We start from the raw sequence: 26,023 nt of genomic DNA, 5'->3' as shown, positions 1-26,023 counted from the left end.
CTGCATATTTCATATATTTTACATATGAAAAGTGCCCATCTTTCTTTCTATTGAGTTGCCCTTTTCACTGATTTGTGGAAGTTCTTTATATTATCAATATATGGACTGCAAACATTTTCTCCAGCTCTATGGGGACTTTTTCACTTCCTTAATGGGGTTTTGATGACTAAAAGTTTTAAATTTTTCTTTTTTTTCCCTCTTTTAATAAGGAGGGAAGACTAGAGAAGGGTCTTTCTCTAAAAGTTCTTAACTTTCATGAATGCCAACTTATCAATTTTTCCCTTAAGTGCTCATGCTTCTTGTTACCCATTGAAGACATTTTTGCATACTTGAAAGTCGTGAAGATATATTTTCCTATGCTATCTGCTAGAAGCTTTAATGGCTTCATATTCACATTTAAATCAGTAATCTATCTGGGATTGGGTTTTGTGAATAGTGTGAGATAGGAGATCTTACACTATTTATTGAAGAGACTCCGCTTCCCAAACTGTACAGCAGCGTTACCTTTGCGACAGTCTGATAAAGCACGTATGTGGATCTCTTGCCAGACTTTCCACTCTATTCCATTGATCTATTTACCCAAACTTGCATTCATTAATGCAATTGTAAGTTGTCTCAATATCCTCCAACTTTGTTCTTCATACTGGCTTGGCTGTTCTCACACTTTTCCATTTCCTTAAGATCTACTTGTCAGTCTCTCCCCAAGGAACAGCTTTCTGAGATTTGACTCTGTATTGAATCTAAACATCGGTTTGGGGGAGAACTGACATTTTCACAATATCGAGTGCTCTATTTCATGAACATTGTATATTCCCTCTATTTTTTTTTAAAGATATCCTTTAAAGTCTCCTGTGCTGAATTTTAGTTTTCACTGTGGAGGTCTTGAACATATTTCATCACATTTATTCCTAAATCTTTGACACATTTTATGCAATTGTACTAGTAAAATTTAAACTTTATTTTCTATAATGTTTCTATAAAGAAATACAGTAGGTATTTATGCACTGCCCTTGTAGCTCAAGGACTTTTAGAATTCACTTACTAATTCTAAAAATTCACTTATTAATTCTAATAATTCTATTAATTCTCCATCTAAGTCTTTGCCTACTCTTCCTCATCCCTCACCTCTGCCCAATTTGGTAGCAATGCATGGAAGAGAAATGAAATTCACCTCATCCCATAGCCCTTAATATGTCAAAAGTATGATGAGTATTGGGGCAAAGCATGGTCTAAAATGAGTCTGGGCTTTTATGATCAAGTTTGATCTTTCTGTCAAACTTTATTTAGCAACCTATAGTATAAGTGGGTTGAATTTGTGAGGCTGCACTCTCTAATGCTTCCTTATATTCTGTGTGATGTTATATGGGAGATATTTGGTGTGACAGCTATTATTACTAGTCAAATGTTAAAAAGGATTGATGAGGAAGCTGGGGAGCTTGATGTTGCCACAAATATAAAAGCCAGCCACCTCAGCCTGTGTGCTGCAGACCATGACAGGGACCATCTCTTTAAATTGCATTTGCTTCATTAGCAGAAGCAGCTCAAGATCATGCAAGCTCTCTCTAATTTATCTTGGTTTGTTGTCATCCTGTGACTCAGGAAAGGGACAGCATTTCTGTTTCCAATTAAGGCTTGATGAACTCTGAGGCAAGGAGCTGGGGTGGAAAGCTGGTACTAGGGAAGCAGGAGGATTAAACCTGGTGGAGCATAGCCAAGAGCATTTAGCAAACCCAGGCATCCTTCATCGGAGTCTGCTCTGTGCCTGTGACTCTGCCTCAGAATAGCAACAGGAAAAAATAGCAAATAGAAAATCTCCGGATCTCCAGGAGGGCTCTGCATACCTCCTCCCCAGTCACAGACCCTTCCTAAATGCCTGTGCCGTGACCTGGAGGGGAAATGCACTCAGAGACAACGCTGTGTAGGGGAAAGAGTGCAAAGTTTTTGGAATTAGACCCCCCCCCTAAATTGGACCCTGGACACTTTCACTCCTAGCTGAGTGAGCCTGTTTCACTGAGCCTGTTTCTTCAACTATGGAAAGGTGACCATGATACCTACTTGGCACCATGGGCCCTACCCTCTAGCATGGCACCAGCTGACGTGAGCTGAGTCTCAGCTTGGGCTCTCCAGCTGGCTCCACTCATCTTCACTGGCCACCCAGACACCTCTAGGATTTGAGTTTGCAAGCCTTGACCTGGCCCAAGTACCAAGCCACTTCTTGTTTCTGTGGAGAACATGATGAGTGAGCCATTGATGAGGGCAGCCGTCTGCCTCTCAAGCTCTGTTTAAAATGTCCCCGATAATCATCGGTGTCTTCTGTAAGCCACCAGGGCAGAAACCGTTGGTGGGCTGAGAGGGATAAAAGTCTTCCTGCAGGACTGCTTGGAAGGTGGGCTTCGGATCAGCAGATTGGCATCACCTTACACTTGTTAGAAATGCAAATTCTCAGGCCCCTCTGAGACTACTGAATCCGAAACCCCGAGCAAAGCCCAGCAGCATTTGCTTCAGCAGGCTCTGTGGGTTCCTGTAATGCAGGCTGACTTTTGAGAACTGCTTGTCTGAGCAAGTGCTGGAAGCAACACAGACTCAGCCTGATAGTCTTCTGCCTGGGAATGAGGAATAGCCGCAGGACTCTGGGGTGCTCAGCTAGGGCCGTGGGGCAGCCTGTGAGCTTCTCACGGGTCTATCAGGAGGAGGCCCATTGAGGAACATGACACACAGCTTCCTCGTGAAAGTCAAGCCCTTCAGCCAGGTGCTCAAGCCTTTCCAAATGGCATCTTCTTCTTCCCTGAGCTTACCTGCCAGGCTGCTCTGCTCCGCTCCAGCTCTTATTGTCCCTCGTGTGGGCACTCCCCGTTTGTTCATGTCTGCACTGAGCTCTTAGTATTCTGTGATAGTCCTTCCAAAGTGTAAAGGTCCAGGTCAGCTTTCCCAAAATGTGCTCCTATTGACGCCAGTAGGTGATGCTGAAAAGCAGCTCTGTGATCAATGAATGTGGGAAATTGTGGCTTACATGGCTTACCTGGTGCGGGATCTACCACAATGTTTAATAAATTAATATCCATTGTAAATTCCCAAGAAAGTAGATTTAAGAGATAGAATTTTCAAGACTGATTTAAACACAAAACATTTACGCTATATTTTGAAGGACGTTTTCTGTGGGTCACACTTTCAGAGAAGTATATGTTGTCATATACTTCTTCACATAGTCATTTAGGTTTATTTACGAATCCAGGCTCTCCAGTTAGGCAGATTATACAGCTGTTTCCCTGTGCTAACACCAAGCTCTGTGTATCTTAGGGGTTCAGGAAGATTTTGATGCTGCTGCTACTACTGTTTTCCATTTGAATAACATCCCCTGAAGCAGCCATTTAGTCTTTACAGTATCTCTCTAATCACTGTGATGAAGTCATCTCTAAGATCCAGGTACTTTAAGAGCCAGGTTGGGCAGTAGATTCCTCAGATGTTCAAAAGTGCTATTTGCAGGATGAGCTGGACCAGAATCCTGGTGTCCTGATCACTGGTTCTGGGGGAGGAACAGGTCTTGGGTTTTTTTCCCATATGCCTAAGTGGCTCACTGTTGACAGAGGGACGAACATGAGGGTGTAGGCAACAGCAGGAGTCTGTCTGGTTGTTCCTGCTCCTCACTGTCCGGCATTAGAATACTTAGATTTCATAACACTTTGTACACCTCAAACTTACAGTGTTATATGTAAATTATATCTCAATAAAGCTGGAGGTGGAGGAAAGAAAAAAGTTATCTTTCAATAAGCACAATGCAGGAATTCTGGCTTATCTGGATGCCTAGAAGGTGCCTTTCTTATAAAAGAAGAGCTGATTGCAGAAATGAAAAGGTACAGAGAGGGGCCAATGAGGAAAGTTATTCCTTACTCCCAGCTCTCAAAACACCTGTCATCAAATCACAAACCACTGGACAAAGGCAATGCAACATCTTAGCATCTGGAAGTGGGATTCCCTGGTCACTTAGGGGCTTGAAGTCCGGTCAGGGCACTGCCACCGCCTAGCCATTAGATCTGCCTACCTTGGTTCCACTGGAGCAAGATAGTTATAACATTCAAAGTATTATCTGAATTCCTCAAGAGAATCTATTTTTAGCACAATGATATACTTCTTTGCTGATCCCCTCCCCCCCATTTGCTCCAGAACACCTAGATCCTGAAGGAAACTTACTTTGGTGATCGCTGTGCTTGCAGAAAATAGGGAAAATCTCCAAGGAACCCTCCTTCCTAAAGAAAGGGTACTAGACTCAGGGCTAGAACCAGAGCTGGGAGCAGAAAGTAGTGAATAAGCTGAAAGAACAAGGCTGCCCCCAGGGCAGTGCCGATAGCAGTGCTGTGGTTTGCAATCATGATTGTAAATCTCAGGCCACAGCAAGGAGGAGAGCTGAACAGAAATCTCCGCATCACACCAAGCCGGCAGTGACCCTCCGATTCCCATGCATGCCGTGTTCTTGTGTTTCAGTAACTGCAAAATATAATCTCCCTGTGCCCTCCACTCTTCCTTTTCAGGACTTTTGTGTCTGTTCTCATAAGCTTATTTTTTTAGATGGATTTTATACTGTGGTATCACATTCTAACATGATTTTACAGATTGTCTTGGGAAAAACATACACTTTTACAATGTCAGATCTTCCCATGTATGAACAGGATGTGTTGGGAGGTATTGTCTTCTGGCATAAAGGTCTCTCATTGCTGATAAATGCCACCACTGCACAGTGACAAAGATGGCTTTGGTGAGAGAGATTTGGTTCAACATGTTGTTGAAACCAAAGGGCATTCCATTTAAAAGCCACTCATTGTGGTCGTCCCTTGGGCCAGGCACTGTATCATGTCCTGTTATGGAAGACTCAGTCATGAGTGAGAGCCCATTAGGATAGCTACTTACTATCAAAAAGACAGAAAATAGTAAGTGTTGGCAAGGATGTGGGGAAATTGGAACCCTTGTGCACTGCTGTTGGGAATGTAAACAATGTAAAATAATGCAGTGCTTTGAAAAACACTGAAACGGCTCCTAAAAAATTAAAAACAGAATTACCGTATTATCCAGCAATTCCACTTATTGAAAGCAAAGACTCAAAGAGATATTTGTACATCTAGGTTAACAGCAACATTTTGCACAACAGTCAAAAGGCAGAAGCAAACCCTAGTGTCTATTGACAGATGAATGGATAAGCAAATTGTGGTATGTATATACAGCGGTATATTATTCAGCCTTAACAAGAAAGGAAATTCTGAATGTGCCACAGTGTGGATGAACCCTGAGGACATTATGCTGAGTGAAGTAAGCCAGTCACAAAAGGACAAATACTGATGGTTCCACTTATATGAAGAACCTAGAGCAGTGAGATTCACAGGGAGAGAAAGTAGACTGGTGAGGGTCAAGGGCTGTTGGGGAGGGGGAAGGGAGTTGGTGCCTCACAGGTACAGAGTTTCAGATTTGCCAGATGGCATGAGTTTTGAAGATGGATGGTGGCCATGATGGTTGTATAACAGTATGAATGTACTTGATGCCACTTAAAAATACTGAAGATGTAAATTTTATGTATATGTATTTTACTGCAATTAAAAATAAAAATAATTTAAGAAACATCTTTTTAAAAGATGGCTGAGGAAAACTGCACATGCTCAGGGAACTCCATGGGGGAAGAACAGTGGCAGGGTGCCCAGGACATAGGCACCCTGGCCTGCCAGGGGTCAGGGGAGAGCAGCTCTGTGGCATAGATCCGCCTCGACAGGAGACTTAATCCCCCAGCTCGTGGAGGCTGGGCAGCTTAGGGAAGGCCTCCAGGTCGGCAGAATAATGGTCCAAAGAGATGGGGGAAGGGACAGTGAGGGAGTTGGGGGTGGACATGTACATGCTGCTGTATTTAAAATGGATAACCAACGAGGACCTACTGTATAACACAGGGAATTCTGCTTCATGTTATGTGGGCAGCCTGGATGGGAGGAGAATTTGGAGTTGCTCTGCTGTGCGCCTGAAACTATCACAACATTGTTAATTGGCTATACGTCAATATAAAATTTGGAGAAGGCAATGGCACCCCACTCCGGTGCTCTTGCCTGGAAAATCCCATGGATGGAGGAGCCTGGTAGGCTGCAGTCCATGGGGTCGCTAGGAGTCGGACACGACTGAGCGGCTTCACTTTCACTTTTCACTTTCATGCATTGGAGAAGGAAATGGCAACCCACTCCAGTGTTCTTGCCTGGAGAATCCCAGGGATGGCAGAGCCTGGTGGGCTGCCGTCTATGGGGTCGCACAGAGTCGGACACGACTGAAGCGACTTAGCAGCAGCAGCAGCAGCAATATAAAATTAAAAGTTTTTTGAAAAAAGAAGAGACTTCCTAAAAGCGTACTCCAGAGCCCAGCACCACATTTATCTTGTCATTGGGTATGTTCGTGAACTTCCTGAAACCTAAACATCACTCCTGATTTATGGATTTCCTCGCTCTCTCCTCCTCCCTCTCACGTCTCTCTTAGGTGCTCTGAGTTTTGACCTTGCAGTTCACACCCAGGTCCAGCCATCCTCCGTGGAACTCAGGTGAACAATTTTCCTGCTCCAGAAGCTTTCAGTTCCCATTGGAGAAGGTCACATTATTAATTACAGGGGGCCCAAGCACATTTGGGGAGGTAACTCTGTTACCTTGCAGGAACTGCAGAGTTGACACTTCATTAATTGGAAGTGTAGATGCTGGCGCTGAGCATCCAAAGAAATCCATTAAATTGTATCTAAATGTAATCTAAATGCTGAGAAGAAAGGAGATGCAAAATGCTTCCAGTAGAATTCCTGCAAAAATCATGACCTATTAAAACCAAGCTCTGTTATCTCAGCCCCAACAGTAATTCATAAGTATAAAAGGGCCTGTCTTCTTATTCACATAGATTTTGTTTTGAGAAATACAGTTATTTATTATAAAAAGATAGCATTTATGTTAATATGTAAGGGGTTGGTTTATTTTCAGTGAATTAATACATATTGTAATGTCTTGCTATTCATTTCTAATACAGTAAATATCAGTGGAAATAGCCCATATCAACAGTCTCTTTTGGGGGTTCCTTAATAACTCATAAGAGTATAAAGGGGTCCTGAGTAAAGAAGTGAAGTGAAAGTCACCCAGTTGTGTCCGATTCTTTGCAACCCCATGGACTATAGCCTGCCAGGCTCCTCTGTCCATGGAATTCTCCAGGCAGGAATACTGGAGTGGGCAGCCATTCCGTTCTCCAGGGGATCTTCCCAACCCAGGGATCGAACCCAGGTCTCCCACGTTGCAGGTGGATTCTTTACTGTCTGAGCCACCAGGAAAGCCCAAGAATACTGGAATAGGTAGCCTATCCCTTCTCCAAGGGAACTTCCCAACCCAGGAATCGAACCAGCGTCTCTCGCATTGCAGGTGGATTCTTTACTGGCTGAGCTACCAGGGAAGCCCATAAGAGGGTCCTGAGACCAAGCATTAAAGGAATCACTCAGTGTAGAAGTCCCCCGGAGAAGAGGAAAGATGTTGGTCCCCACAGCCCAATATGCAGGTGGTGATTCTCCAGATTTACAGCACTGACTATAAACAGGAGGACAAACAACCCAAGCCAAATGTGAGAACTGCGCCTGACAAGTGAGGACCATTTGGGAGATGCAGGCTTGTCTGCATGGTACTTGGTACTGTCACTGTGGCCAGGCGGCCCTTGTTATTTCATTCCCTGCTTGTCCCCACAGGTCACTTCTGGGAGTAAGAACTGTGGTCTCCGAGTCCTCTCTGCTCACATCTTCTGCCCCTGGACAGTGCCCCCTGGAATCTGGCCAGACTCCTCTCCTGGGTAAGTACCCGTGTGACCCCGGCTGCTACACATACCGTCCACGGATATTGTTCTCCTGGCAAGGCCAGCATGCTCTAGAGCGTGTGTTAGCTGCTTGGAGAAATGTCGTATTGTCATTGTCATGGTTACTATTCAGAGATTATATTCGAGTTCACTTTGCCTTTCTGAAAAGTGAAGATAATATTCCCTGACTTCCCTCCTCCCAGGGTTGCTTCAGGAGACAAACTGGTTAATGTGTCACTCAAATACGTGCTTAGGGCCCAACCATCAAAGGTGGTCCATTCAAGACGCAGGAGGGAACATGCAGCTTTCTTCTGTGGAGTCAGGCTGGCTGGTTTGATCCTGATGCAATCGCCAAGCAGTGAACTGATCTGGGTGACGTTATGTAACTTTCCTGTGCGTGTCCATCTGTAAACGGAAGCGGCAGACGCCCCGGAAGCTTCAGGGCTGTAGTGAGGATGAACTAAGATGAGGCATAGAGCTCTGCGTGTGGGTGCCTTGACTGTAGGAAGCTTTCAATGGAGGCTCTTTTTTGTAACATGAAGGGAGACACCCGGTTTTATTATAAAGCTCCAATGGAAGGAGATGTCGTCTCTGTTTCTGGAACTTTTTGCTCAATGAAGGGGGTTGAGTGTCTGGACAGGATGCAGGGCCCATTCATTCAGGTCAGAATTCTACAAATGATGGGGAATCATGAAACCGCCTAAGCAGGGGAGAGATTTCTTAAAAAGATACGTCGGGTTCCTGTGCATGGAGACTGTTCCATGGGGACCGTGTCCTGAGGAGGCAGACAGGAAGGAGCTGCGATGGTACAGGAGGGGAGAAGTGGCTGGTTCTCACAGGCTCTGGGAAGTAGAGGTGGTGATGGGCTTTGGTGACCGGGTGGGTGATGTTGGAGCTGAGGAGAGGAAGGGGTGTAGAATGACTTCGTATTTTGAGTCAGAATAAATAATGTTTTCCTTTTGCTGACTTGGGCTCTGGAGAAAGTCAGGGAAACAAATGTTCAGTCTTGACCTTGTGGAATTTAAGACTTTTCCAAGCAGCACTTGCCAGCATCCTTCCTTCTCCACCTGGCCCCACTCAAACCTCCTGCACACCCCAGGCCTCCAGCTGCCGAAGAAGCTGAGAGCCCTTTGGATAGGATTCATCCCTCTAGGGGCATGACTTCCTTCCTTATGGGAAGCTGGGCCAGCTCACAACATGTGGGCCGCTTCTGCCCCTGTGAGCAGACACCTGGCCCCGAATCCCTTCTGTTTGAGCCAAGGGAGGCCTGGACTCTGCTGCCCACTGAAGACCCCTGCTTAGGAGCCAGGAGCACACAAAACCTCCTCCTCCAGGGAGTCCACATGTCACCAACCTCCTTTTCAGAAAGATCAGGTGATCAGGTCACACAGCTCAAAAGGAACAAAGCCAGAATCCCAAGTCAGGGCAGTTAGACTCCAAACCATTCCTCCTCCTCTGCTTGGCCTTGGCTGTGGGATCTTCTCTGAGCCTGTTGGCCCTGAACTGCTAGACCCCCTGGGCTGCTGTCTAGATCCATCTTCCCAGTTCTTTGCAGACCCTGTCACCACACACACCTCCTGGGAGAACCATGTGTGCTCCCGGAGATGCAGAAATTCCTGTCCACCCGCAGCGTTCAGTCATTGAGCAAATGGTAGCAAACCTCACACTCACACTCACACACACACACACACACACAGAAGTCTGCTCACTTTCCTTCCCCTATTGATTTGTGCAGCTCAAATTGGCCTGGTTTTACTCCTAGACCCAGGAAGAGGCCCTCATTTACCCATCATCTTTCAAAGCAGAGTGAGCAGGCAATACTCATTTGAGCCTAGTAAAGATAATTTAAAAGTAGCCCAAGAAGTTTGCCTCAAGGGCAGGGCCGTGGATTTTTTTATCCACCCTCCCTCCCCCATAGACAGAATCCAGGAAATGCCTTTATGTGAAGAAACAGTTTGCTGAGCACTGGAATAGTGCAAATGAGATTATAGGGAAACTGTTTAATCTTCTCAACAGAATAATTCCCACTCAGCATTCTTAAACTGAGCATCTCATAGGGGAAAAAAATTAATGCTTATTATAAATCAGCCTTATCTGTTTCTTGATGTACTTTCCTAAGTCCCAACCACTTCTTTAAAGATATAGGATGACCCAAGCCGCTCTGATACAGCCTCTGAGACAGAATCGGTTCTGTTTCTGTGTTTGCACAGACCATTCATCTTCAGAAAAGGGTGTTCAGCCCTAATCCTGCCCTCCAGTACTTCCAGAGCTGTCATTCCGTTTTGTGGAAACTTTCCATCACTACCAAGCAAACAAGGCAATTCCACAGAAAGAGCAGATGATGAGAGAGTTGGCCAAGACACAGGGCAAACTCATCAGATAGATGTCTTCTTCATTACTCTTTTTTTCAATACCAGTTGTCTCCTGAATGAGTGAAAGTGAATTATGAATATTATTAAATCAGTTTCCAACAAAAACTCTTGCCAGTTCTGTGAACCTGTCTTTGCACGATCTGCTCCTGAGAACAGTGCATCTTTTCTTGATGCGTGTGGATGGGTTGTGAGGGATAACAGAGGACGAGATGGTTGGATGGCATCACCGACTCAATGGACATGAGTGTGAGCAAGCTCCGGAAGATGGTGAAGGACAGGGAAGCCTGGCATGCTGCAGTCTGTGGGGTTGCAAAGAGTTGGACGCGACTGAACAACAGTACAGCATCCTCTTGCGTCATGGAGAATTAGTGATTTCCTCCCTTATGAGTGTCAGTTAGAGCAGCAGAGCCTTCTTAGAGAAGGGACCCAATGTGACGCCACAGAACCGTGGGAGCAGATTGTCTGGGACCAGCTCTCCCCTTCTCTCCTCACCAGGGCCCCCAACAGGACTCCGGGCTTCTGGACTGGGGTTGACCGCTGACCCTTTTCTTACTGCAGTTTATCTAAAGCAGCTCCTGGTGGGTGGCCAGCAGCAGTCTGCTTACCCCTTCGGGGAGGAGGGTCAGGAGGCCTGAAAATGAGAGAGAGGAGAGAACCAACCCAGCTAGAAAGCACACCGAGCCCTGGCGGTGCCCATCCGCCTTCACGTTTTCCCCGCCGTCATCCTCCTTTGCTCTGAGTCTCTTTCACTTTTATTCTTTTTTTTTTTCTTTTTATTCTTTTGTGTTGCTCATATTTCTCTAATTGCCCTCAGATCTTCTTTGTGAACAAGGTGAGGTTTAGAGGAATAAGTGAGGATGAGTGAGGGGCCAACCTACCTCACAGCATCCTCTAAACTGATGAAAGGACATTTCCCCATCTGCTTGGAGGAACATCCTTACAGAGCCAGAAGGGGCCTGACCTGAGAATTCTCTGCCACTGGAAGGAGAAGCTGATGATAAAACCCCATCACTTGCTTCCTTTCATGAGCTCAGCCACTAACTGTTAGAAGACTCGTATCCAGTGGCCCAGCTAGGAGGCATCTGCCCACAGAAGGCCACCCCAGGTCCCTGCGGACCCGGAAACTCATAGTGGGGCTGTAGGAAGCACATCCAAGGTTGACGGTCCCTCCATTTCTGATCGGACTGGCCCAGCTGGTGGCCATCTGAAAGTTGACTCTGGATGAGGTGCTTCTGTAGAGTGAGCATCTGCAGGATACCCAGGGCTGCCTGGTAGGTCTTTGGGGCCAAAGAGAGCCTGCTTAATTTCTTCTGCCTCTGCCAGCAGCAAAATGTACTGTCGGTACCACAGTCTTTGGGCAGAGAATGCCTTGGGCACCAAGGCAGAAATCCTATAACGGGCAAGGCTCTCAGCCAAACACATTTAAATAGCGTGAGGCCCTTCGTTTCCCCAACACAGCGTTCTTTGTAAGCAGGGATCTTGCCAGCTGGGCAGGAAGCCACCATCTCCCTACATTTTGTGGAGAGGGGGTTGTCAGTGTGGATTCATCCAGGACACTAACCAAGGTCATACCATTGGTCTAGGATAGAGGTGACTTCTTTCTGTGAGGCTGGTGTCCTATTTACTCTAAAAGGACATCTGTCCTCAGGCAATGTCAGTGCTGGGTGGAAGCTGCAATCAGCCTGTGACAGGACTCACCCTATAAATGTGCTTATTTGGAGAAACTCTGTGATAGGAGGGCTTCCCTGATGGCTCAGACGGTAAAGAATCTGCCCACAGTGCAGGAGACCCAAGTTCGATCCCTGGGTCGGGAAGATCCCCTGGAGAAGGGAATGGCTACTCACTCCAGTGTTCTTGCCTGGAGAATTCCATGGACAGAGGAGCCTGGGGAGCTACAGTCAATGGGGTCACAGAGTCAGAGACAACTGAACGACTAACACTTTCACTTTCACTTTCTTTCTGTGATAGGAGGACTTCCCAGTGGGGCCTAGTGATTAAGACTCCATGCTCCCACTGCAGGGGCTGCAAGTTCGATTCCTGGTCAGGGAGCTAAGCTCCTACATGCCTCATGGCATGGCCCCCAAACAAACAACCCTGTGATAAATCCTTAAAGGAAATATTCTGCTGTAAAGTATGCCTACCCACCTACATTCCCATGGAAGTACCTCTCCACTCCCCACATCCATCCCGCCCTTACTTGGCCACTGTTTATCACTTCTGGGAATCACAGAAGTCCCTATGGAGGCTCTGGCAGGTGGGGTGGGCTGCACCCTCAGGTGCCTTTTTGGTTCATAGGGTAAGCATCCATGCTTAATAGGTCTATGCAAGTCTACATCAAGCAAAAAGTAGCATCATTGAAAACAGGAATATAATCAGACCCACGTCCCTTCCTCTCTTCCTTTGTCGTAGCAGCTCAGCCAGACATGGCCTCATCACCACAGTTAGGCTCCTGCAGAAGGTGAGTTTTGCCTTGAGATGATCTAACAGAACACTGAGCCAGGCCCACGCAACATCTCTCAGGGGTTCTGATGAGGATTAAAAGCTGCATGAATCCTGTACTGGGTCAGCTAGTTGTTACTTCTCTGCCCATCCCATTTGGTGGTGGAGGAAAGTGACCCCACCCACAGTTCCTGCTGAAGGGGTAGCCTGAGGCTGACCATAGCTGAGCAAAGATGGACTTCTGACCCCACTGTGGGGAAAGATGCAGGAAGAGCAAATCCATGGACTGGGCTGAGGCCAGTAGGTTTCTCTTTTGAGAATGTCAGTTACAAAACTCAGACCCTGGGGCATGGAGAGTCGGGCCCATGCTGCTGCCCTGGTGAGTCCGAGCCAGTCTTTCAAGTATTCATTGAGGATCTCTCAGGTAGAGGAATCAGAAAGAAGCAGAAATGGGAGAGCCTTAGGGCCCAAGAGTAAGAGACCTCGGTTTCTAATGCAACAGACTCTGTCCCGTGAGCCTGGCTGACTATTTTCAGCCCTTGGAAGTCTATTCAGTTGCCTGTTAAGACCTCACAAATAACCCTCCTTTTCTTAAACCTCCACAAGGGGGATTCTTTTTCTTGCTGATCTGTGTGCCTGGAGTGAGACAGCTCTTTATACCCACCGTGAAAGTCAGTGATGGTGGGATGTGTGGTCAGGCCAGTGATCCTGCTGCTAAGGGCAGGGGGCTGCCCGGGAACCATCCCCTGAACACATGCTCAGTCTCTGGGGTGCGGGCACACTGGCCAGATGAGAGGGCTGTTTGTGGGAGGCAGAGCTGCCATAGAACGTGCTCAAGGAGGAAAAGCATAGCTGTTACAATGAAGCAGATCCAAAGTATTTGTCTCTAAAACATGCTTTTTTTTTTTCTTCATAGTTTCTCATTTGTGAAATCAAGATGTCTCTCACAATTCACAGTCTGGCAGCTAGAACCCTTGCAGTTATCATGAACAAACTTGGCCAGGGCTGTTCCCAGTGTTGTCACTTCAGCTGAGTTATATGCATTTGTCAGACCTACAAATGCTGAATTTGTTATTGAAAACATCTTCAGAAAGATTTCACTGTAATTTGGCAAACAAAAAAGTCATTGTGTTTGCAGAAAGGCATGAAAACGGAGCAGTGGAGTATATATTTTATATTAATGAAGCACGTATTTTTGTTAAAGGAATGATTGCAATCTCGTATTTCCTTCAAAGCAATAACCAAGTGCTTTAGAAACTTGTGGTTAGAAGAAATGGAGGTACATTTTGTTACTGAGATAAATGCACAAGGATGGCTTATCACCCACTAGCACAACACAACCGCAGGCAGGAGAGATTGCCAAGTCCCTCAGAACAGATAGATGAAAGGCATTTCAAAGCACCAGGAAGCTGGCGTGCCCTGTCCATGCATTGCTAAGGCTGTGACCTAGTGTACTGAGCAGTGGTTTTCTTTTTTTTAGTGGCACATAAAATATTGATATGACTTACAATTGAAGGAATCTTAGATTAGATGAAATACATTAATAATAACCATCAAACTGTGGCTGAACAGGCTTACGCCCAAAAAAGAAGAAAGCCAAAGGCCACTCATGCTTCAGTCCCTGTTTATCCGCAGCAGGTAACAGTAAGGGAGAGCAAAGGATTTCATAGCTCTGCAAAACTGTGAAGTCAAAAAGTTTTTGTGGCTATGGGTTTAATACATGAAACACACCCTCTGCGCTACACCAGATACTCAGAAACTTGCCCTTGGTCATGTTGTCTACCAGCGTTAATGAACATGTGGAGTGAAGACGAAGGGAGTTGCAGCATCCTGTGTTTCTCTTCACTTCAGGGTGCCCACATTCCCGGATCTGCACCTCGGTTCTCCGTTTCCCTACCCGACTCTCTTGTTCCTTCCTTTCTCTATCACTCTTGGGGTCTCGGAAGCAGTGATGTGAAAGCATGAGTTCCTCCCAGTGTATCAAAAAAGTCCATCAAGAAAAAATATATATGTGTTCCCCAGTATAAAGTACCTCCATTTTCATTCTTTTTGTGGCAGAGTAATAGCCCATTTAGTGTGTGTATGTATATACTTATACACAACATCTTCAGTATCCATTCATCTGTGGATGGACATTTTGGTGGCTTCCATGTCTTGACTCTTATAAACAGTGCCGCTGTGAGAGCTGGGGTACATGTGGCTTTTTGAATGATAGTTTCTCTGGTTATACACTCCGGAGTGGGATTGTAAGATTGTATGATGACTCTGTCTTTAGTTTCTTAAAGAACCCCCATCGTGTTCTCCATAATGGCTGCACCAATGTACATTCCCACCAACAGTGTAGGAGGGTTCCTTTTCAGTTTGCAAAATGACTTACAACTCTAAAACCTTATTCTATGACAATGCTTTCAATTGAATTCTCATAGAATATTTCAATTTTGATATTACCGTTGCTGAAGAGAAAATTTGTCTTTATGAGTACAATGGTAATTATAAGTCAGCTGTTGTCATTTTGACAACACCAACTTAGTCATCCAAAAGAGGCTTAGCAACAGATTAAAAGTTCAGTTCTGTCACTTCAAGACAGGGATCACTCGGTACCCACATATGTCAACATAGCCCATAGACTGTATGGCAGACGCTGGGTTGAATGTTGAGTGTATCATCCATGTGACTGAGCGTATGCTTAAGATAATTCAAACCAACAGTTTTAGAGAACATAACATTTTCAAGGTTATCTTTGGGGAAAAGAAAAAAAAATTTAACTCTCCAGGATTCTCCCATCCACAGATACCAATGTGTATTAAACTCTAATCTCTGCCATCTTCATTGTTGGGGAGAGACAGTGGGCCAGGAGAGATGGGAAGCAAGTGACTCAAGGCCAGAGCCTATCCCATTCCACCCAGCTTTGTCTTTATATCATTTCAGCTCTTGTGCTCCAGGAAGCAAGTCCAGGCTCACTCAGTTTAGATACACAAAATGGTGGTGCTAAAGGATGCTTGGTATCTCTTAGTTTAGTTTTTTTTTTTTTTTTAATATATATTCTCTGTGTCTCCATTAAAACCTAGAAACTTTCACGTTAACATCAATTCATGGAAGATAATTTTGTTTCTAAGCTGCAACCAGAGCTCCCTCTAATGGCTATTTATTTGAAGAACAAATTCTAGGGGAAATGAAATAGCTCCTGTTCTTTTAGAACTGAAGACTTGTAAAACTATTATTGCCTAACGAGTCTTTACCGACCTTTGCAACTAGGTCATTTTAAAACCAGACTTAACCTGATGTGCTGATTAATTTTGTGTGTCAGCTTGACTGAGCGACAGGATGCCCAGATGTTTGGTCGCACATTATTTGGGATATTTCTGTGACTGTGTTTTGGATGAGATCTATGTTTGAATCAGCCTGAGTAGATTTCCCTCCCTGGAGTGGGTGGACCTCATGCAATCAGCTGCAGGCCTGGATAGAACAAAAAGGCTGATAGTGTCTCAAGCAAGAGGGAGCTCCTCCTGCCTGACTGTTGAGCTGGGGCGTCAGTTTTTCCTGCCTTTGGTGTGGAACTGAAACATCAACTCTTCCTGAATCTTGGACCTGGCAGCTCTGGGATTGAAACTTAAAATGTCAGTTCTCTGGGTTGTCAGGCCTTCGGTCTCAGACTAGTTACACCATCAGCAAGCTTGGGTCTCAGCTCACAGTTGCAGATCTCAGCTTCTATAATCAGGAGAGCCAATTGTGTGTGTGTGTGTGTATGTATACACACACAGTCTATCGGCTCTGTTTCTCTAGTGAACTCTGACTAATACACTAAAACACTTGATTTCAAAGCACTTAAAAAAAAATATGAAGGACTTTCCCAGTGGTCCAGTGGGTAAGACTCTGCCTTTCAATGTGGAGGGTGTGGGTTCAATCCCCTCTCAGGAAGCTAAGGTCCCACATTATGTGGGATACAGCCAAAAATTTTTTTTAAATAAATAAAAGCAGATGTACTATTTAAAATGTTCAACTCTACTGATGTTGCATTTTACATATGCTTATACCACATTTGATAGGATCCTCACAGCCATGCTGGGAGACAGAGCAAATATCCTGATCTCAGAACATAGATAAACTGATGCCCTGATCCCGACAGATAGAGCTGACCTCTGATATTGTGCCTTTCCCATTATAATCACAGTATCACTCTGAGTCATTCTCTGCCACAAAACAGGAAGACAGCCTCTCCAGTTGTTTCACTGATCACATAGGCGATTGATGATTCTCAATCCAAAACATGCTCTTCAATGGCTGTTTTCTGGCTGAGTTGGTTCAGTAATCTAGCACACAATGTGAATAATCCCAGGCTTTTATGATAGACAAGAGAATAAGATTACTTACTGTCTCACACAAGCAAGTTCATACTGGAATTCCAGATTTTTTTTTTTCAACTAGTTTTACTGTGATCCTTTCTTTCCCATAGATTCCTAAGTGGAAACCTGATTATGTGGCTCCTGTAAATGTATTGGTTTATCTATGGGAAGGAGGTAAAAGTGATCCACATTTACCAATGTTACCATTCCCCTGCATCTAAAAATGAGCAGGAATTGTTCCCAATAAAAACCAGGACTGCTCTTTAAACTAGGCTTCTATATTGTCTCAGTTTACCTGGACCTTGATTTCTTCATTTCTAAGTCTTGGAGATTATTCAGTAATAATGAACAAAGCTTTCACTCATTTCCCAAGTATTGTATATTATTCCCTTATGTGAATTCCCAGTAATTAATGGGACATCTTATTAATGAAATTCAAGTCTGAAGGCAGAATAGAATATATTAATTAGTGATGAATAACAAACATGTCTCAAAGACCATGCATTTAATCTTCTTTTTATATAGAATGTTTATAAATATGGTGATTTTTACTTGATCTGTCTTCATGGAGAAAAATGTAACTAGAATTCCAGATAAAAATGGATGGATTGAAATTCCTCAGTCATATATCAATAATATGCATAATCACAAGTTGGGAATCAGGTCAGCTGTATTACAATTACAGGAATATCTATATAGAAGAGAACCATGTTCAGTGTATAACCTGAGAGCTGTAAAACCTTAGCAAATGTTACCCAAATGTAGGCCTTTCCTCAAGAACAAAAACAAGAGCAAAAACTTGCTATTTTCCCCTTTTTTCCATCTATGTGTAGAAGAAATAGAAATATTTTATACTCTGTCATTTTCTACTACATTCATATATATATATTATTATTGAAATATAGTTGACTTACAATGATGTGTTCATTTCTGCTGTATAGCAAAGGGGTTCAGTTATACAAATAGATGCATTATTTTTTATATATTGTTTTCCATTGTGGTTTAGTCATAGGCTACTGAATATAGCCCTCTGCGCTATACAGTAGGACTCTGTTGTTTATCCTTTCTATATATAAAAGCTTGCATCTGCTAACCCCAACCTCCCACCCCAGCCCCCCCAACCACCTCCCTGTTGGCAACCACAGTTGTGCCTATTTCTCCACAAGTGTTTCTGTTTTATAGATAGGTTCATTTTTGTCCTATCTTAGATTCCACATAGAAGTGATATCATATGGTTTTTGTCCGTCTCTTTCTGAGTTACTTCGCTTAGTATGATAATCACTAGTTGCATCCATGTTGCTGCAAATGGCATGACTTTATTTTTATAGCTGAGTAGTATTCCATTGTATGTATGTAGCACATCTTCATATCCGTTCATCTGTCAATGGACATTTAGGTTGTTCCCATGTCTTGGCTGTTGTGAATCATGCTGCTACGAACATAGCGGTACATGGACCTTTTTAAATTAGAGTTTTATTTGGACATTTGCCCAGAAGTGGGATTGCTGGGTCATGTGATAGTTCTGTTTTCGGCTTTCGAGGAACTTCCATGCTTTTTCCTTGGTGGCTGCACCAAGTTACATTCCGACCAACAGTGCAGGAAGGTTTTCTTTGTTCCGCATACTCTCCAGTATTTGTTATGTGTAGTTTTTAACAAAGGCTATTCTGACCAGTGTGAGGTGGTATCTCATTGTAGTTTTGATTTGCATTTCTCCAATAATTAGTGACATGGAGGATCTTTTCATTTGCCTATTGACCATTTGAATTTCTTCTCTGGAAAAATGTCTATTCTGGCTGTCAGTCCATTTTTCAGTTGGGTTGCTTATTTTTTGTTGTTGAGTTAAATGATCTGTTTGTATATTTTGGAAATTAAGCCCTTTTTGGTTGCATAATTTGCAAATATTTTTTCATTCTGTAGGTTGTCTTTTCAGTTTTATTTTTTTATGGTTTCCTTTGCTATGGAAAAGCTTGTAAGTTTGATTAGGTCCCATTTGTTTATTTTTTGTTCTTATTTCTATTGCCTTGGGAGACTGACCTAAGAAAGCACTGGTATGATTTACATCAGAGAATGTTTTGCCTATGATCTCTTCTAGGAGTTTTATGGTGTTTGTCATGTCTTATGTTTAAGTCTTAAAGCCATTTTGAGTTTATTTTTGTGTATGGTGAGAGGGTGTGTTCTAACTTAACTGATTTACATTCTACTACATTCATTTTTTTAACTTTCTGCCACTTTCCATAGAAGACTTAAAGAAAAAACACAATGAAGTAGAAAACTATTACTATATAAAACTGACATCAAGAAAATGCAAAAGAACAAACTGAAGAACAAAGTCAAATATGAGTGTGTAAACTATTGTTTATCAGCAGCAGAGTGGCAGGAACAGTTCATTGTTCACCAAAACCTGTTTTCCTTCTTCTTGGGCACATAACTGGATTGTACTCCCCAGCCTCTCTTGCAGTTTGAATTTCAGCCAAGGGAATGTGAACAGAAGTTGTATGTACTACTCGTGGTCCATGAAAGCCTGCCTTTACCTTCTTCCATACTCTTTCCTCCTTCCACTTGACTGGAAAGGACATGGCAGAGCCCTGCTCTGATCATGGCAGAGCATCTGTCATCCTAGGTCTTTAAATACTTATGTGAGGGAGAGGTATCCAGCCAATCCACATGCCTTCCCAGGATTGTCCCCTGAGCCAAGGCCCAAATTTTGATTGTCTTTGATCCATTAATCAGTGTTTGTTAATTCAGCCTAGTGTAGCCTAAATAATACATGCAATTGACACAAAGCACAATAAAGCTGTATTTTCTTTTTGGAAAGTCTTTTAACAAATGGGAAATAGACTAGACAGACATTCATGCAGCAAACAGCAATTCAGGGCATGCCTGGCTTTAAATTAGTTAGTCCTCTTTTTCGACATTGGAGTAGGTCTCAGCTGGAGGAAGAGGTTAGTTAATCCTCTGAAGGGTTAAGCCCACAACACTCGGGCAGTGTGTCTGTTGAGCCTCAGGAACCATCGTGGCCAGGAGGTGCCCAGTTGAAGGACATCACCAGTTCAAACCACAGAACCATAACTGGAGACTGAGGAGCCCACGTTGTCTGTGAGTCATTGATTTGAAACCAAGAAGAGGAGCTGTGGCCAGTGTCTGGAGTCGGTCAAATGGCAAAATCAAGAGCCCTGGGGAATGGCAGGTCCGTGTGGAAGTCAACAAAGCCAGGATCCAAGCTGCAGGGTCCATATCCCAGCTTCACTCCTGACTAGTTATGGAATCTTGAACAACTTTTTCGTGTTTCTGGGCTGATAGATTTCTTTTCTTACAAAACTTGGATAATAAAGCTATGTAATTCAGAGCATCATGGGAATTAAATATATCTAAAGGGCTTAGTTCAGTGTCTGGCACATGATAGGCATTCAGTAAATGATGACTGTTTTTTATATATATGATGAGAAGGATAATCAAGCACAACCTTGGGAGCATCAGGATCCATTGCAAACCAGGAGCCTGGCCAGCAAGAGCTGAGCACCAGGCTTTGCCCAATATAGACATTCCCCTCTGATGCTGTGGGATGTGGCTCTCGGTCTTGGCCCACCTGGATCTAAGTGTGGAGTAGTAGCCAAGTCATCCCACTACCCTACAACCCGTGATTCACCTCCAGTGTGGCCAGACAGAATGTAGGAGCTTGCTGGCAGCTCACACTGGGGTGAGAGGGCAGCAACAGCAGGAATTACCCATCCTGAGGGCAGATACCCCTAAGGCCTCCCAGCCATGCAGCGGGGCACTGGGCATTGTCAGTTATTGAGATTTACCAGGAAAAGAGGGTTAGCATGGACATCAGAATCTCAGATCCTCTAAATATCAGCTGTGTGACTTTGGGGTGAGTCTCTGAACTTTATTTCTTCTTCATCTAAAATACTGTCTTAAATTGCTACGTTATGAATAAATAAGATAACATGGTATCTTATGAAATAACCAATAGGATATAGCTCAGTAAATCTTTAACACATGTCAGTGGAAGGAGAGAAATCGTGTTTATATGGTCTGTGCTGATGGGTGAATGGCTGGGTTGGGTATGTTAACAATTCAGTTTATTCCACAAACCACACTTGGAAGCATGGTTGGTTGTGATTAAATGCTTAATAATGTCCGGTGTGTGGTGAGCTGGTCCTCATGCTGTAAAGGACCGCAAAGACGCTGTGAACGACCCTAGGGGGAGCACCATCCGGCTCAAGGGGCTGCTCCCTGGGTTCCTGTCTCCCACATCCTCTGCATTAGCAGTGCTGCTAATGTGAACAGCAGAAGCTGTGGGTGATCGTGTTTGCACTCGTTTTATTACTGGGCTTTCAGTATTTCCACCGTATATTGGATCCTCTTCTGGGACTTCATCACAGGCTGAGTTCCTAGGTACAGTGAACTTTTTCCAGACTTTGCAAAGAAGTCCTGATTCCATGGAAGTGGACTTATCACCTGCTTCCCCTCTACCTGCCTCTTAAACCCCATCCAAGCTGAATCACTCGGAGCCTACTTTCCTGCCTCTGTATGACCATACACGGTGTTACCCCACCTAGGAGGGCCTGGTTCCCGGGAAGTGTTAGGGATGGGCAGGTGGGTCTCTGGGTCATTTGCTGGTGAGGCAGTTTATCTAACAGAAGAATTTCTATTTCTTTGACATTACAGTCTATTCCTTCATCAACTATTTTCTGGACTTTTAAACATCCTCCTATATGTTTTTCCTGCCAGGCTCCTCCCCACTCATATCTCTCCTCACAATCTCCAGAACTGACATCGCTTACTAAACTGCTCTTAATGATGGAAAGTGTTTTGAACAATGAGTCTGGGTGTGTCGCTTCAGTGCAGCTTCTCTGAGGAACTTGGGGCAGATAATGTACCCCTCAGGGATGCAGTTTTTCACCTGTAAATTAGGCATGTTGGACTATATGAAGTCTAAAGTTGTACTTGCTCTACAGGGCTGAATGAAGGGAATGGTTTTACAACCTTCACTGTCTTACAGACTCGAATGACAGCTGTGCATGAGGACATTTCTGACTCAAAAATGTCACTGGCTCTTATGAGAAACTGGGGGATCCATTTTGTGTAAAAATAATGTTAGTGAAGAATTAATTGGCGTGAAATGCCCACTGGATTATAAGAGTACAGAGAAGAGACGGATTGCACGGTGAGAGAGGATCAGCGTGGTGTGTTTGTATCTCGGGAGTGGGGCATGAAGGCCCGTTGGGTGATAGAATTCAGGTAGAGGAACAAAGCCAGGAGCAGACAGCCCAGATTCTCAGTATCAGGGAGAAACCACTGCCCAGGACCTAGAGGGAAAGCTGGGTTGGGCCACACAAAGTTCAGATGGTGATGGCAAGAACCAAGAAGAAGCAGGGCAGCATCAAGAAAAAAAAAAAAAAACTACAAGATAAAAATCCATTCTGTCAGAGCAAGGGAAATCGGAGAGTAAGGCGCAGATTTGAGAGAATTTGTATCTAGAATGTTATTCTGACTATGACCTCAGCGGCCTGTGACTATAGAAATGGGGTAACATATATTAATGCTGCCAAAACAACTTCAAGTCCCAACAAAATACCTTGAATTTCCCGAGTGATCACAGTGAGGTTGACCCCCCAGGCTTCCTCAGCAATTCCCATTAAATCTGCCTTCTCTTCAAGCTGACATTCCCATCTGCAAGGGCCCCCATCTCTTCTGCTCTCTGAAGGTCTAGAGGTAGAGCCTTCTGGATTTTTTTTACTACATCCAGACCGTAGAGGCTCAGCGGGGCCAGAGCCGTATCCCCCAAATTGCCACAAATCATGTTCAGAGATTTAAAGAGCCAAGATGGGAGCAATGCTCACGTGGTGACAACCTTCCTTTTCACCCTGTCTTCAGGAGTCTCACGTGTCCCTTAGAGATGTTAGGAACAAGGGTGGTTTGCTTAGAGCAGTAGGCTGTCTGCGCCACTGTGAACCCAATTTGACTCACAGCCCCTGGTGTGAGTTCTCACAGGGACACCCACAGGAGAGAAGAGGAGACTAAGGAAGGCAAAGCTGCCAGTCCCGTGGGATTGACACAACCCTGCGTGATTGACATCAACCATGGACAGTGCTCAGAGGCTCACCAACACCCATCTTTGGACTTACACATTTAAGCCAAGCCCAAAGCCCTCCTCGCTCAGTTTCCACCCGTTGCTTCCTGATGCCGCCCACTGAGCAGCCCCTCCGTGTGCTGACTTCTTGCTCAAAGCAGCCCCCCTCACACCCCCACAGCACCTCCTCTGGGGAGAGAGTCTGACCTCCTTGCGTGGTGGATACCCTGCTCTCCTTTGTTGATGATAAACCTGTTGCTAGTTGGATTCCTCCCGATTTTGTGTAAACCACAATATGTATCTAAGATACCGATTTTGCAAAGAACCAGATGTTCTCAGAAGCGCCAGTTCATGTCTGAATGACCTTTTTCTCACTTGTTTTATCGTACATTTAGTTCTTACAGACATCGGTTGACATTATATTGACCAGTTTTTCCACTTGATTTTTGTGCTGTTGGTTGTGGTTAGTGCAGGCATTTCTCCTCACCTGTTTATGACCAAGCTTATCCCTTGTCATTCTACTTTCTGTTCCTTCACTTATCTTCCATACCCCCTTAATTTTAAAATCTCCTTAGAAAGAGAAGCTCACTTAAAATTTACGTGTTTATGGCACATTTTCCCTTTATTTTTCTCCTCTCACTTTAAAACTAGCATTGATACACTCTACCAGCATGCTTTCTTTCTATTTGTTATTGCCGACTCAGAGTTTCCTATTCTTCAGGGTCCACTTAACATTTTCTGACATTTGTGAGGTTTTCTCCTCCTCTAGTGAGGCATGGTGAGGGTTACTGCAGGAGGAGAAGCTGGTTCTGATTTGCCAGCTGAGGCACACGGTCACATGGGGGTAAAAATAATGTAGAAATAGGATGTGGAGCCCCTGCCTGTGCGAAGCGAATCATTGTTGGATAAATGGTCACTCGTGTGTGTGTGTGTGTGTGAGTGCGAGCACGCACGCACATGTGCTCAGTCGTGTCCGACTCTTTGTGACCCATGGACTGTAGCCCGCCAGGCTCCTCTGTCCATGGGATTCTCCAGGCAAGAATACAGGAGTGGGCTGCCATACCCTCCTCCAGGGGATCTTCCTGATCCAGGGATTGAACCCGCATCTCCTGTATCTCCTGCGTTGGCAGGTGGTTTCTTTACCGCTGTGCCACCCGGGAAGCCCAAATGGCCATAAGCAGCATGATATATATAACATGCACAGCGCATGTGTGTTGACTACTTGATTAAAAATTCAGTTTTCAGGGGCTGCCTCTATCCACTATGCAACCATGGTGGGCAGTACTTAGAAAAGACTGTAATTTATTGCTGGAAAGATAAGAGAAACTACTCTTTAAAAGTCACCCCTGGCATTATGCCCTGATTCCCTCCAATTCGCTTGTATCCTTTTCTATCGAATAAACCACATTTCACAGAGATCTTGAATATTGCTATTGTCCCATGACTATGTCCTGCTACGAGTTCATCTCCTTATAGAAAAAGACAGTTTCTTCCATTTTCAAACTGTTGCTTGTGTGTAGGCCTCACGTAATTTTTATTAATCAATATATAGCCTTTTCAGGCTGGAGAAGGGCATGGCAACCCACTCCAGTATTCTTGCCTGGAGAATTCCATGGACAGAGGAGCCTGGAGGGCTGCAGTCCATGGGGTTGCAGAGAGTTGTCCACAGCACACACACACACACACAGCCTTTTCAGTAAACAATTTCAGAGACTGGCTGTATTTTTTTCAGGCAGTTCTATTTTATCTTCTCTTTTGAACCATTATGGATTTATGACTCTGATACCTTAGTACAACCTTGCTTTCTTTTTTTTTTTTATTTAAACTTTTTAATTTCAGTTGGGGTATAGCCGATTAACAATACTGTGATAGTTTCAGGTGAACAGTGAAGGGACTCATCCATACATATACATGTATCCATTCTCCTCCAAACTCCTCTCCTATCCAGGTGCCACATAACATTGAGCAGAGTTCCATGTGTTGTACCGTAGGTCCTTGTTGGTTATCCATTTTGAACATAGAAGTGTGTACATGTCCATCCCAAACTCCCTAACTATCCCTTCCCCCCCATCCTTCCCCCTACCCCCGCCAAACTTAGACAATAAGTTCTTTGTCTAAGTCTGTGAGTCTCTTTCTGTCTTGTAGGTTCATTTGTATCATTGCTTTTTAGATTTCACTTATGAGGGGTGTCATATGATATTTCTCCTTCTCTGATTTACTTCACTCAGTAAGACAGTCTCCAGGTCCACCCATGTTGCTACAGATGCAACCTTGCTTTCTTTCAACACCTAGAATTTACAAACTAACCCTGAATTTTTCCCCTGCCCAGAAATATGGAGTCAACTATCCCCCAAGGGCATCTGTCCCTCTCATTGGAGAATAGTTTTAGAAACCACAAGCACCAGTTCTACAAATAAGCTTGTCCTACTTTCTGACTGGAGTTTGACAGATGGCAGCAAAAATATCCAATGGCATAAATCACTGCAGGGACAGAACAGATAAAGCCTCCTTTAAAAACATGTCCATGGATTCTTACTGAAATTTCCAATTCATCTCAAGTTTAATAAATTTCTTCTTGGCTTACTCTAATAGAAGAGTTTATTATTCCATTGTTTTTCAATTTTTGAACAACTGGTTTTTCTTGTTTTCATGAGCATTAATTTTTTTTAAAGTAATACATTATCATACCAAGCCATAAGTCTAAATATCAACATCGCCTCCCCAAACTCAGAAGGCTCTATTTCTTTTCTTCTGTCTCCACCATCAGCTCAGCCATCCTGAAACGGGCTTCACAGTGAGCAGGTCCCACCGAGTCTTTGGTCAGCATCGTCTTAGCACCAGTATCTGAAAGGAGAGAAACCCTAGCCTCTATCCAGGGGAACAGCAAAGAAACTAAGAGTTCAGAATGCTCAGGGTGACACATAGATGCTTAATAAAAGATGATAGTAAAATGTAGACTGTAGACA

The 26,023-nt window shown here is 44.2% G+C and overlaps 1 protein-coding gene across 9 annotated transcripts in view; it reads left to right on the top strand.

Moving 5' to 3' along the window:
* LOC145520640 (uncharacterized) overlaps positions 1–26,023 on the top strand; it is a 310,815-nt gene that overhangs the window by 211,922 nt on the left and 72,870 nt on the right. For 7 of the 9 annotated variants that reach the window (XR_014064654.1, XR_014064658.1, XR_014064655.1 and 4 more), the window contains 2 exons: positions 6,496–6,556; positions 7,724–7,824. Coding sequence is in view for 2 of the 9 variants with exons in the window: in XM_081527637.1 (XP_081383763.1) it covers positions 6,496–6,511 (16 nt within the window). In the remaining 7 variants the exon portion in view is untranslated. Of the gene's footprint in view, positions 1–6,495; positions 6,557–7,406; positions 7,623–7,723; positions 7,825–26,023 lie in introns of all 9 variants that reach the window. The other 2 variants (XR_014064661.1, XM_081527636.1) reach the window with 2 other exon arrangements.

This window comes from Giraffa tippelskirchi, chromosome 9, assembly GCF_054371585.1.
Source record: "Giraffa tippelskirchi isolate mGirTip1 chromosome 9, T2T-mGirTip1v1.2.pri, whole genome shotgun sequence".
Lineage (NCBI taxonomy): Eukaryota > Metazoa > Chordata > Mammalia > Artiodactyla > Giraffidae > Giraffa > Giraffa tippelskirchi.
The sequence above is the reverse complement of the archived record's forward strand: the minus strand, read 5'-3'. Positions and strand labels throughout refer to the sequence as shown.